At 45.4% G+C, this 13,463-nt stretch overlaps 1 protein-coding gene across 8 annotated transcripts in view; it reads right to left on the bottom strand.

Annotated features, from left to right (window-relative positions):
* The window catches only part of mapkap1 (MAPK associated protein 1), a 70,250-nt gene that overhangs the window by 7,894 nt on the left and 48,893 nt on the right, over positions 1-13,463 (bottom strand). For all 8 annotated transcript variants that reach the window (XM_086052823.1, XM_086052829.1, XM_086052824.1 and 5 more), the window contains 3 exons: positions 10,667-10,776; positions 5,198-5,305; positions 2,789-2,929 (listed from right to left, as the gene is read on the bottom strand). In XM_086052823.1, the coding sequence (XP_085908949.1) occupies positions 2,789-2,929; positions 5,198-5,305; positions 10,667-10,776 (359 nt within the window). The remainder of the gene's footprint in view (positions 1-2,788; positions 2,930-5,197; positions 5,306-10,666; positions 10,777-13,463) is intronic.

Here is a 13,463-nt window from a genome sequence, read left to right as displayed (position 1 = left end):
GCGTTCATTGCTAAGTTACACAGTAATGTCAATCAGATGATGCATATTGCATTTAAAGTGTTAAAATACAGGGTACGCTAAATCAGATTAAGTTTAAATATGTTTTGATAATTTTTTTGTTATAGGAGAAGTTACAGACATTCGTTATAACAAATATTGCCATTGGCACTTTTTGAAATGTGTGTTGACACATTTAAACAAGTCCAAGAGTGAACTATAAATCCTTACTCTTCCTTGAGTTATGCAATTGTTTAACTATAAAATGTAAGCCATTGTAGTGATGCATCGGAATATAATCGAATCGTAGGAATCAGTATCGGATCGAATCGTGGGCCTTTGAATCGGATCGAATCGTGAGGTACCCATAGATTCCCACCCTTAGTTCGGAAATATGCTCACTTAGCGTACTGCTTCACTCTGACCGTTCGGATACTCAGAGCGTTGGTCTAATTTGCCCTTTGTTTTTTCAGTGCCCAAAAAAGAAGTGCTTAATCCCAGTGAACCAGATGCAGAGTTGAAGCAAAAGCTGATTTGAAAAACATACACGATATGAAAACATAGGCTGCGTACAGAAATGATGAGGCGTGGAAGCGCTCTGCCTCTCTGAATATACACACCCTCAGAGACGTGTAGGACATCCGGACGTTAAGGACATTAAGACATTAGGACGTCAGAGTGAATTTCTAAAGGTTCCCTGCATTGACAGCAGTGAAAGAGTTCTGGTTGGACAAAACTTCTGCTTCTAACTACGGAAACATTTTTCTTTTTAGTTTAAAACTTCCTACCCTAACTGGAATCCCGTGTCACATTGTGGCCAAAGGTAGAATCCTGGGTGGTTATTGCGCCTTTTGGTGCTGTGAATCCTTGTTGTGGCGTAAGGAAGCCGCATGCTAAACTACCGATACATCATATACAGTGCCTTGAAAAAGTATTCACCCCCCTTGGCCTGTTGCCTAATATGTTACATTACAACCTCTAATTTAACTGATATTTAAATCAGAATTTTATTTGATGGATCTGCACAAAATAGTATACGCTTTGAAGTGAAATAAGAAATATATATATAAAAAAATACATTTAAAAAAAGAAAAAATGAAAATTATGTATTGACCCCCTTTGTTATGAAGCCACTGAAATAATCTGGTTCAACCAATTACCTTCAGAAGTCACGTAAATAGTGAAACAAAGTCTACTTGTGTGCAATCTTAAGTATCACATGATCTGTCAGTAAATATACACCTCTTCTGAAAGGCACCAGAGGCTGCAACGCCTAATGAAAAGGCACCGCTAATCAAACGCCACTATGAAGACCAAAGAATTCCCCAAACAAGTCAGAGACAAAGTTGTTGAGAAGTACAAGTCTGGGTTGGGTTATAAAAAAATATCCAAATCGTTGATGATCCCCAGGAGCACCATCAAAGCCATCATCATCAGATGCAAACAACATGGCACCATAACAAACCTGCCAAGAGAGGGCCGCCCACCAAAACTCACAGACCAGGAAAGGAGGGCATTAATCGGAGAGGCAGCCCAGAGACCAAAGGTAACACCGGAGGAGCAGCAGAGTTCAACAGCACAGGCTGGAGTATCTGTCTATAGGGCCACAATCAGCCGTACCCTCCACAGACATGGCTTGATGGATGGGTGGCCAAAAGAAAGCCTTTACTTTCATCTGAAAATAAGAAGGCATGTTTTGACTTTGCTCAAAGGCACATGGGAGACTCTCAAAATGTATGGAGGAAGGTGCACTGGTCAGATGAGACTAAAATTGAACTTTTGGGCCATTAAGGAAAATGCTATGTCTAGTGCACACCCAACACATCTCATCACCTCAAGAACACCGTCCCCACAGTGAAACATGGTGGTGGCAGCATCATGCTGTGGGGATGTTTTTCAGCAGCAGGACCTGGGAAAGTGGATGGTGCTAAATACAGGGATATTCTTGAGCAAAACCTGCATAAGTCTGTCACTGATTTGGGACTAGGACGGAGGTTCACCTTCCAGCAGTACAATGATCCCAAGCATACTGCTAAAGCAACACTTGAGTGGCTTATGGGGAAACATAAATGTTTTGGACTGCCCTAGTCAATGTCCAGACCTCAATCCAATTGAGAATCTGTGGTCAGACTTAAAGAATGCTGTTCACCAGTGAAAATCATCAAACTTGAAGAGGCTGGAGCAGTTTTCCCTTGAAGAATGGGTAAAAATCCCAGTGGCAAGATGCGGTAAACTCATCGAGACTTCTCAAAAACGACATGCAGCTGTGATTGCCGCAAAAGATGGCTCTACAAAGTACTGGCATTGGGGGGGTGGGGTGAATACTTATGCACAATGATGTTTTCTGTTATTTTGTCCTATTTGTTGTTTGCTTCACAATAAAAAAATTATCACGTCTTCAAAGTTGTGGGCATGTTCTGTAAATTAAATGATGCAAACCCTCAAACAATCAATTTTAATTCCAGGCTGTGAGGCAACAAAACAAAAAATGTCAAGGGGGGTGAATACTTTTTCAAGGCACTGTACATGTATTAGTTGTGATGTGTACTACTAATTCTTCTCCCATTTCTTCTGGCGGTTGGCAAATACTTTTGGAGCATTACTGTCACCTTTTTTAGGAAGCTAAAGAAGGTGGCCACCGGCAGTAATGCAGGGCTACTGCTTCTCCTTCATCTTTACTTTCTTTTGGCAGTTGGCAAATACTTGACGGACGCTCAATTTGTCGTAAAATGCCCAGCTCTGATAAACATATTCCCTCTGTACAGATCAGCCTGCAGGACAGAATACATACCTAGTTGAACATCTGTTGTGAAACGCAGCTTGTGTATCATATTAATCTTGAATGATTTATAGTGATGGCTGCTCAGCATATCTTGGACTGAAGTGATGTCAATGGGTGGGTCTTCCTCTGAGCTCTCCTCACCTCTGGAACCTGGAGAATGAAATGATAGATTAGATAGATAAGATGGATAATACAGATAAAATATAGTCGATGAATTAGACAGATAAAATAGATTAGCTAGGCCGGGGTTATTGGTGGGCGATATGGCAAAAATATTATAACACGATTTTTTAAGAATAAAATCACGATCATGATTTTATCATGATTCTTTGTTTTTTTTCATGGGATTTTTTTAGACTAATTTGCACATTTTTGACCATCTTCCTCATGTTAAACATATACAACATATTTAAAATGTATAAAAACAAAAACCGACATTTTAAGCCAGCTAAGCAGAGGGATCACACTCCTCAGCCTCCCCGGTAAGGTCTATTCAGGGGTGCTGGAGAGGAGGGTCCGTCGGAAGGTCGAATCTCGGATTCAGGAGGAGCAATGTGGTTTTCGTCCCGGCCGTTGAACAGTGGACCAGCTCTACACCCTCAGCAGGGTCCTCGAGGGTGCATGGGAGTTCGCCCAACCAGTCTACATGTGTTTTGTGGACTTGGAGAAGGCACTCGACTGTGTCCTTCGGGGAGTTCTGTGGGGGTGCTTCCGGTCCCTGCACCACCGATGTCGGAGTTTGGTCCGCATTGCCGGCAGTAAGTCGGATTCGTTTCCAGTGAAGGTTGGACTCCGCCAAGGCTGCCCTTTGTCACCGATTCTGTTCATAACTTTAATGGACAGAATTTCTAGGCGCAGCCAAGGTGTCGAGGGGGTCCGGTTTGGTGTCTTCAGTATTGCATCTCTGCTTTTTGCAGATGATGTGGTACTGTTAGCTTCTTCAAGCCGCGATCTCCAACTCTCGCCGGAGCGGTTTGCAGTCGAGTGTGAAACGGTCGGAATGAAAATCAGCACCTCCAAATCTGAGACCATGGTCCTCAGTCGGAAAAGGGTGGCGTGCCCTCTGCGGGTCGGGGATGGGATTCTGCCCCAAGTGGAGGAGTTCAAGTATCTTGAGGTCTTGTTCACGAGTGAGGGTAAGATGAAACGGGAGATCGACAGGCGGATCGGTGCAGCGTCTGCTGTGATGCGGACCCTGTATCGGTCTGTCGTGGTGAAGAAGGAGCTCAGCGGAAAGGCGAAGCTCTCAATTGACCGGTCGATCTACGTTCCTACTCTCACCTATGGTCATGAGCTGTGGGTCATGACCGAAAGAACAAGATCTCGGATGCAAGCGGCCGAAACGGGTTTCCTTCGCAGGGTGTCCGGGCTCTCCCTTAGAGATAGGGTGAGAAGTTCGGCCATCCGGTAGGGACTCAGAGTCGAGCTGCTGCTCCTCCACGTTGAGGGGAGCCAGTTGAGGTGGCTCGGGCATCTAACTAGCATGCCTCCTGGACGCCTCCCTGGTGAGGTGTTCCGGGCATGTCCCACCGGCAGGAGACCCCGAGGGCGACCCAGAACACGCTAGAGAGACTATGTCTCCCGGCTTGCCTGGGAACGCCTTGGGATCCCTCCGGAAGAGCTGGAAGATGTTGCTGGGGAGAGGGAAGTCTGGGTTTTCCCTGCTGAAGCTGCTGCCTCCGCGATCCGACGTCGGATAAGCGGGAGATAATGGATGGATGGAAGCCAGCTAAGCTTTCTGAACAGGTTTTAATTTGATAGTGCCAATTTTTATCCTGTGCTGTAGACGACCAAACGATCTTTCGGCTTTATGAGATCGTTAATATGTTAAAGTCATTAACGATCTAATATCGTCATATCACCCAGCCCTAGCCAGGATTGTCCAAACCTTTTGCAAGAGGGGCAGATTTGGTGCGGTGAAAATGTATGGACCAGCTTCCAGTTACTTTAATTTATCATGGCATTTGTTCCCAGTCATCTTGTCATAGTTTGCATGTTTGGTCCGGTTAGTGCCTCATGATATTCAAATCCTTGAAGACAGCCACAGTCTCTTGGCAATCACTCTTACGCCAAACACGACTCTGAGAGTGGCGTGTTTGGAAAGGGAGAGCGTGCTCAGAACGTATATTCGCACGCACCATGAGCTCAGCCCTGGGCCTGCTACCATCTTCTGGTGAAATATAAAGTGAAAGTTTAGTCGAAATCGTTGATGGAAGCCCGTTTAAAATTAGAGGCGGACCAGCCTGTAGACGAGTACTATTTTTTTTCCCCGGGAAAAAGAGGTGAATGACGGACGACTAAGTGGTACGCACGCTGCTGACGGATGACGAATGTCAGATGTCAATTTATAGTAAAATGCCCAACTCTGCTATCAAGTCGTAGTAGAAATAAAATAATAAAGATATTGGAAAGACTTACTGTTTTCTCTGACAAGGCAGAACTCAAGAGTGCTCTGGTTTTCAAGTGTGGAATCTAGGTCTACTGCAACATTTGGGTCTGTTTGCTTCTCCAAACGATACAGAGGCCCTGTTATAGGATGACAGTTAACCTCGATTATTGATTGCCTGGTGAAAACATAACAGTCTAGAGTTGTCACAACACCAACATTTTTACTTCAGTACAATACCTTCAAAAGTACAATACTGAGACAGTACCAAACAAAAACTGAAAACATCAGTAAAGGGCAGTGGAATAATAGCTCTCAGTTTAAAAACGTTTTATTGTTTTCATTTCATATTCATATATGTTTTCATGATAATTCAAACAATTACAATAACTAACTAGAGGTGCGAGCAGCTATGAAGGGCCCTCGCAGCCTTGGGGTACTGCCACATTGGGATACTGGCACATTGGACTTACATCAGATTAAAAGCTATTTTGATAAAATATGACCTCTATAAAAGGCAGAAAATTAGGCAAAATTTGAAAGGAAAGTTAAAAAAATGTCCGACTTCCTTTTGAGTAGGGCTTCAGAGACGTTTTGTAGGTCTTAGGCTCTTACATGTGCCTCCAACTTTTGCTAAATCTTGACACGTGACACGTATGAATCTGGATTTCACGGGTGTTTCATAGTATGTTAGCACCCTCTGTTGGTGAAGGTTTGAGACTACAGTCAGTGGACAGCAGACCAGTTACATGTACGTATGGTAGGGTAAAACGGATCGCTATTAATGATGTTGTTGTCTGTCTGATCATTGATGTTATTTCAAACAAGTAACATCACACGTAACAACCAGGGCTGTTTAACAAAATATCTGTATGGGGAATGGTTGATTTTTTTTTTTTTTTTCCAAAATCACAAAATAACCTAATAAAATATAGCTGCTCTTGCCAGGCCTGATGTGTTTGCAAAGCTTCGTGCATGTTTACACACTCAAAAGTAGTGTTGCTTTCTTGGCAAATACAGCGTTGCCAGGCAACAGCTTTTCGTGAAAATTCCAAAATTTTGTGTTGCGACATGATGAATGCCTAAAAGCTCTTCCAAACAAATTTGAGGTGGTTGACCTGGTTAACTATCGAGGAGAAAAACATCTTTTACATGTGCCTCTAACGTTTGCTAGATCTTGGTGACATGTACAACCAGGGCTGCTTCGCCACTGGCGGAGCCAGAGGGGAGGCCGGGGTAGCACCGGACCCCCCTGAAATCTGATTGGACCGCCCAGGTGCCACCCCAGAGGATTGAAATCGCGGCGCCGACTGCTAAGTGCCTCCTGTACAGTAGTTGATAAAGTAAAGTACAGTAGGTAAACATTCAGGATCAAACCTATGTAAATATACACAGTAACAATGTGTATATACACACAAACATACATCTACATAAAAAGTATGAAGGAACACTCATTTTAGCCTGTACATAGTACAGAGGAAAAATACTCAAAGTAAGTGACAGTGCTGCAGTGCTGCAGTGAAATGTAAGGAACAGCATTGGATAAAAATAAATAGGGTCTTCATCAGGTGAGACGTCAGCGCCACTGGTCTGAAGCTGTTGAGCTCCTTCGGGTGGGGGGTCTTTGGCACCGGGATCAGGCAGGATGTTTTTCACAGCTGGGGGACTTTGCCCAGCTTCAGGCTCAGGTTGAACATGTGCTGGACAATTCCACACAGCTGGTCTGCGCAGGATTTGAGGAGCTGGGTGCTGATGCCATCTGGACCCGCTGCCTTCCTCGCCTTCATCTTCTTCAGCTGGTTCTTCACCTGAGATGTTGTGAAGGCCAAGGCTGGGCAGGAGGGAGTGGTGGCTGTCTGGTGTAGCTGGGAGCTGGAGACTGTGGACTGTGGAGAAAAGAGGGGAGGGGGTGACACACCCAGCAGGAGGAGTAGGTGGAGGCTGCAGCAGGAGAGACTGAGTGGGGGCAGGCATCTGATCGAACCTATTGAAAAAGAGGTTCAGCTCATTTGCCCACTGCAGGTCGCCCCCAGTCCAGGTCTTGGGTTGTCTGTGGCCTGAGATGGTCTTCAGGCCCCTCTAGACTCCCCTGGTATTATTCTGCAGCAGCTGCTCCTCCATCTTCTTCCTGTAGGACCATTTCCCCTCTCTGATCCTCTTCCTCAGCTGGCGCTGCACAATCCTCCGCTCCTCTTTGTTGCCTGACGCAAAAGCCCTCTTCTTCTCCTTCAGGAGAGCTTTTATGTCTGGTGTGATCCAGGGTTTGTTGTTGGAGAAACACCTTACTGTCCAAGTGGGTATGGTGTTCTCCATGCAGAAATTTATATAGTCTGAAACAGTGTCCATTAGACTACTAATGTCTTCCCCGTGAGCATTGCTGAATACTTCCCACACAGTTGTGCTGAAGCAGTCCTTTAAGGCCTCCTCGGCCTCTCCAGACCATCTCTGAACCGTGCGGGTCACAGCTGGCTGCCTGCGGACCAGAGGTTTGTACACAGGCTGGAGAGCCACAAGGTTGTGATCAGCTTTGCCCAGCGGGGGGAGGGGCAGTGATGTGTATGCCTCCTTGGTGTTGGCATAGAAAAGGTCCAGTGTTTTATTGTCTCTGGTGTGGAAGGTGACATGCTGTGTGAATGAAGGCAGAGAGGAGGAAGGGGAGGCATGATTGAAGTCACCAGAGATGAGTAGAAGGGCATTTGGGTGCTGTGTTTGTAGCCTGCTCACGGCTGCAGTCAAGACATCACAGGCTCTGTCGCCGTTGGCAGCGGGGGGGACGTAGACGGTCACCTCGATCACATGACTAAACTCTTGCGGGTTGTAGAATGGCCTCATGCCAACAGCTAGCAGCTCAATATCCCTGCTGCAAAGCCGCTACTTAATCGTGATGTGCCCAGGATTACACCATCTATCGTTCACAAACACAGCCAGCCCTTCTCCTTTCCTCTTACCACTCTCCAGCGTCCTGTCCGCGCGTATGATTTGGAAGCCGTCCAATTCTACGACCGCGTTCGGCATTAGTGCTGTTAGCCACGACTCCGTGAATAGCATCAGGCTAGCCTCCCGGAAGTCCCTCTCATGTCGGGTAAGCGCCGCTAGCTCGTCCATCTTGTTGAGGAGAGATCTAACATTCCCCATGATAAGACGGGAGGACGGGATGGTATCGTCTCCTCCTTTCCCGGCATTTAACCCCCGCACGAGATCCCCGTCTCTTCCTCCTCAGCTCACGGGGGATATCGGGTCTCGCCCCGGGAGCCGGCGCGGGGTTAGCACGGAGTGCCAACAGCTGATTCCGGCTGTAAACAATGGGGGCGCAGCTCCGAGCCAAGTCGCCGGACACGATCGCGTAAAAAATAGCCACCAGCAGCAGCAAGAATACCGCAGTTTGGGTGTCCATTGCTACGCAAGTTAACGACTATCAACTATGTGAAAAAGGTATGAGGTAGAGTAATAGTAAGGTACAAAAACAAACGAAAAAGCTCACCGGTGAGCCGGAGCTGCTGTAGCGGGCTGCCACTTGCGCAGCGCCGGAAACGGAAAATAATGTCTTATTTTTTCATAGGGTCAGTTGAAAATGGAAAGGCAAGGGGAGAAGATTTATGATCTCTTTTTAAAGAGAATCAAGTCAGGAAAACATGAAGGAGGCAGGCAGACAGCCAGAATTCAGGTCTGCTAGCAGCTCCCATACGGGGACGAGTAAGGAGGAGAAAGAATCTGATACACACAGCCCATAGAAGCAGAGCATAGAAGCAGTCACATGCTCACTTCAGTAGTAAATTTAAGTTAGAGGGTTCCTACGCTAGTATGGAAAGTAAGGAACTTGATTTTCTATATTTCCATATCTATAGTAGTATGGAAAATGGTAACAATTGTATGGGGGTATATTTATCTTAATAGTTATCTGGGTCATCTTAAGGTGTTTGGATTAATTATTTTCATACACCACCTATCTAAAATCTCCTGGAAATAATTTAGTGAGAGACTAAATACAATATTCAATGCTTACAAATTCAGAATAATTATAACAAATGATTTGCATGATGAATTTCATAATCTATTCATATGATACACATCTTATTACTCAAAGGTCACAAAAAGATTTCTGAGAAGTCTGAGAATTAGGGTCTGGAAATTTTAAACGTGTAGGAACCCTTTTTTTTTATATTTTGAAGTGTTGGTTACTGATATGTGTTGTTTTTTAATGGTGGTTATATGTTTATTTTGCTTACACTAATATTTTTATACAATGGAGTTCCATTGAGGGAGGACACAGAAGACAAAGATGGCAGCTCCCTTCCAGGGACTAGTCCGGAGAGAGAATGCACAATACAGCACAGCCCATCATCACCAGGTTGGAGCATCATCACCAGGACCCAAACTATCCACGGTCTAAGTCTTAGACACCCCCTGGGCAACCCAAGGAAAAAAGTCTAGCTCTGCCACTGTGCTTTGCTAAAAAGTTAAAGGGGCGTTGTTGAGCCATTTTTTTTTTAAATCATACAATAACCTAATAACACTGATGCCGTTGCCAGGCCTGATGTGTGTGCAAAGTTTCATGAGTTTTCATGCATGTTTAGACCCTCAAAATCAGCATTGTTTTACTGGCAAACTACATGTTGCCAGAGCAACAGTTTTTGCGAAAAACCACAAACTTAGGCCTAGTCACTATTCCGAGAAAATATGAGGTAGATCTGGCCAACCTGCATATTGTGCACACCTCATATTTACAATTTTTTTTTTGATGTGCCCCCTTTTCAACTTTGTCCATACACCATTTACATCACGGGTCTCAAACGCAGGTCCTCGAGGGACGTTTTCCTGTATGTTTTAGAACAGGGGGCACCAATATGGTGACCACGAGCACCTGGTAGCCCCTAAGGACCACTTGAGCAGCCCGCAAACCTGATCAGAAAAAAAAAAGCTCACTAGTGGAACATGGTGACTGTGAAATTGATCATTTGAAAATGTACACTGGCAGGGATTAAAATAAATATTGTTGCTAAAGATATTTATCTGGTTATGGATTATTGTAAGAACTCTTTAAACTGTTCAATGTCACAAATGAATCATTAATTATAGCCAGATAACACGAATGACCTAAGTAATTTGAGCAAATGTGTGATTTCAGAAATGTGAATGAAACTGGTAACCCTTCACAATAATCAGTACACCCAAGAAATAGTTCTCAGACTCAACAAGGGTGGTGACCCCTGTTTTAAAAGTTTCCCACCTGCAACACACCAATCCTAATCATTTGAATCAGGTGTGTTGCAGGAGGAAACCTCTAAAACATGCAGAAAAGCAGCCCTCGAGGACCGGAGTTCGAGACCCCTGATTTACATAGTGCTGAGTGTGGTAAAAATGTGTAACTGTCGGATGTGTACCTGGAGGATTAAAGGGGGACATACATATAACAATGTCAATGACAAGAACAACACCAAGTACAATGACAACAACAAACATAGTTTCATTATTGCTGGTTGGATTTCATCTGGTTTCATTACCTGATCCTTTCTGTGATCCTTTCCTCTTCTTGAGTGCTTTCTGAAGAATTTCCTTCATGGTTACTTTCAGACTGTCCACGGGGATTAAAGAAAAACCTTGAGCAGCATTTCTAAAATGGATAGGCAAGGGAAGATTAGGGATATTTCTATATCTTTAATATATAAATTAAATATCAAATTAAATAACAATAAAATGAATATGATTCAGGGCGTTCCCAATACAAGAAGACTCGATTAAACAGTGGTACCTTGACTGGAGTTTAATTTGTTCTGTGAACACACTTGTGATTCAATCAATGTCCACATATGTTGCTGTACTTTTGGAGAGGCTAATATTTAATTATATTTATTAAGTTATACTTAAAGTTCAGTTTTCAAGGTTTTAAAGCGTAGTCAACCCAAACATATTGTTTAAGAATATGTTCTATGTAGGCCCACTACTTGAAACACAGCATTCTGATTAATATTGTGTTTGTAGAATATGAGTTAAGCAACAGCATGTCCACCTCACACTTCAGAGGTCATGGGTTCGATCCCGGCTCCGGCCTCACTGTGTGGAGTTTGCATGTTCTCCCCGTGCCTGCGTGGGTTTTCTCCGGGTACTCCGGTTTCCTCCCACAATCCAAAAAACATGCATGGTAAGTTGATTGGACTCTCTAAATTGCCCCTAGGTGTGATTGTGAGTGCGGTTGTTTGTTTGTCTCTGTGTGCCCTGCGATTGGCTGGCAACCAATTCAGGGTGTCCCCCGTCTACTGCCCAAAGACAGCTGGGATAGGCTCCAGCACTCCCACAACCCTTGTGAGGATAAGCGGTGTAGATAGAGGATGGATGGAGTTAAGCAACAAAATGCGCCCATTTTTAGCCATCTCTAGGAACAGCCATTTTGTCACTTCTGTCGACTGAAAATGACATCACACACCCTCAGGGCTCAGCTAACGACCAATCATAGCTCAGCTTCAGAAAAGAGGTGAGCCGTGATTGGTTGTTATCTTAGCCCTGAGCAACTGTGGTGTAATTATCAGTACGTTTTCATTTATCATATTGCCTTGTTTCAACGAGTGGACCTGCAAAGAAAATATTTGTCAGAAAAAATATGTTTGGGTTGACTTCCACTTTAAGGAATTTTCATTTCCTCAAATTTTAAGGATACAAAGATCCAAGGTCTTTTTTTTGTTGTACCAACACATTTCCACATGACATGGCACGAAATCCAATCCACAAGATCCCAGGTAAGCCAGTAATTCACAAGACTTGTGAAGATAACATAAAATATAATAAATACAAGCGTAGAAATAATTCAATGTGCGCAAGCTGCAATGCATTAACTCATTCACTGCCATTGACAAATTTACTTGTCTTTTCACAGTTCAGCCATTCAATCCCAGGAATTTATTTATATGCTCACGGGGAAGACATTAGTAGTCTAACGGACACTGTTACAGACTATATAAATTTCTGCATGGAGAACACCATACCCACCAGGACAGTAAGGTGTTTCTCCAACAACAAACCCTGGATCACACCAGACATAAATGCTCTCCTGAAGGAGGAGAGGAGGGCTATTGCGTCAGGCAACAAAGAGGAGCGGAAGACTGTGCAGCGCCAGCTGAGGAGGAGGATCAGAGAGGGGAAAAGGTCCTACAGGAAGAGGATGGAGGAGCAGCTGCTGCAGAATAATGCCAGGGGAGTCAGGAGGGGCCTGAAGACCATCTCAGGCCACGGACAACCCAAGACCCGGACTGGGGGGGACCTGCAGTGGGCAAATGCAGTGGGCCAATGAGCTGAACCTCTTTTTCAATAGGTTTGATCAGATGCCTGCCCCCACTCAGTCTCTCCTGCTGCAGCCTCCACCTACTCCTCCTGCTGGGTGTGTCACCCCCTCCCCCCTTTTCTCCACAGTCTCCAGCTCCCAGCTACACCAGATAGCCACCACTCCCTCCTGGCCAGCCTTGGCCTTCACAACATCTCAGGTCAAGAATCAGCTGAAGAAGACGAAGGCGAGGAAGGCAGCGGGTCAAGATGGGATCAGCCCCCAGCTCCTCAAATCCTGAGCAGACCAGCTGTGTGGAATTGTCCAGCACATGTTCAACCTGAGCCTGAAGCTGGGCAAAGTCCCCCAGCTGTGGAAAACATCCTGCCTGATCCCGGTGCCAAAGACCCCCCACCCGAAGGAGCTCAACAGCTTCAGACCAGTGGCGCTGACGTCTCACCTGATGAAGACCCCAGACCAGTGGCGCTGACGTCTCACCTGATGAAGACCCTGGAGGGACTGGTCCTTGCCCACCTGCGCCCCCTGGTGAGCTCCTCAATGGACCCACTCCAGTTCGCATATCAGCCTGGCATCAGTGTGGATGATGCCATCATCTACCTCCTCCACACTTCACTCTCCAACCTGGAGAAGGCGGGGAGCACTTTGAGGATCATGTTCTTTGATTTCTCCAGTGCTTTCAACACCATCCAGCCCACCCTACTGGGAGACAAGCTGGAGCGGGCGGGGGTGGCCCACCACCTCAACACATGGATCCAGGATTACCTCACAAACCGGCCACAGTATGTGAGAACACAGGACTGTGTGTCTGACGTGCTCCTCTGTAGCACGGGGGCCCCACAGGGAACTGTCTTGGCTCCCTTCCTGTTCACCCTCTACACCTCGGATTTCAACTACAACACCCATACCTGTCACCTGCAGAAGTTCTCTGACGACTCAGCGATTGTCCTCATCACAGGCGGAGATGATCGGGAGTACAGAGAACTTACTCAGGGTTTTGTGGACTGGTGCCAGCAGAACCGCCTCCT

Source organism: Filicampus tigris, chromosome 15 (assembly GCF_054856515.1).
Source record: "Filicampus tigris isolate MCC_2025a chromosome 15, RoL_Ftig_1.0, whole genome shotgun sequence".
NCBI lineage: Eukaryota > Metazoa > Chordata > Actinopteri > Syngnathiformes > Syngnathidae > Filicampus > Filicampus tigris.
This window is presented reverse-complemented; position numbering and strand designations above follow the sequence as displayed.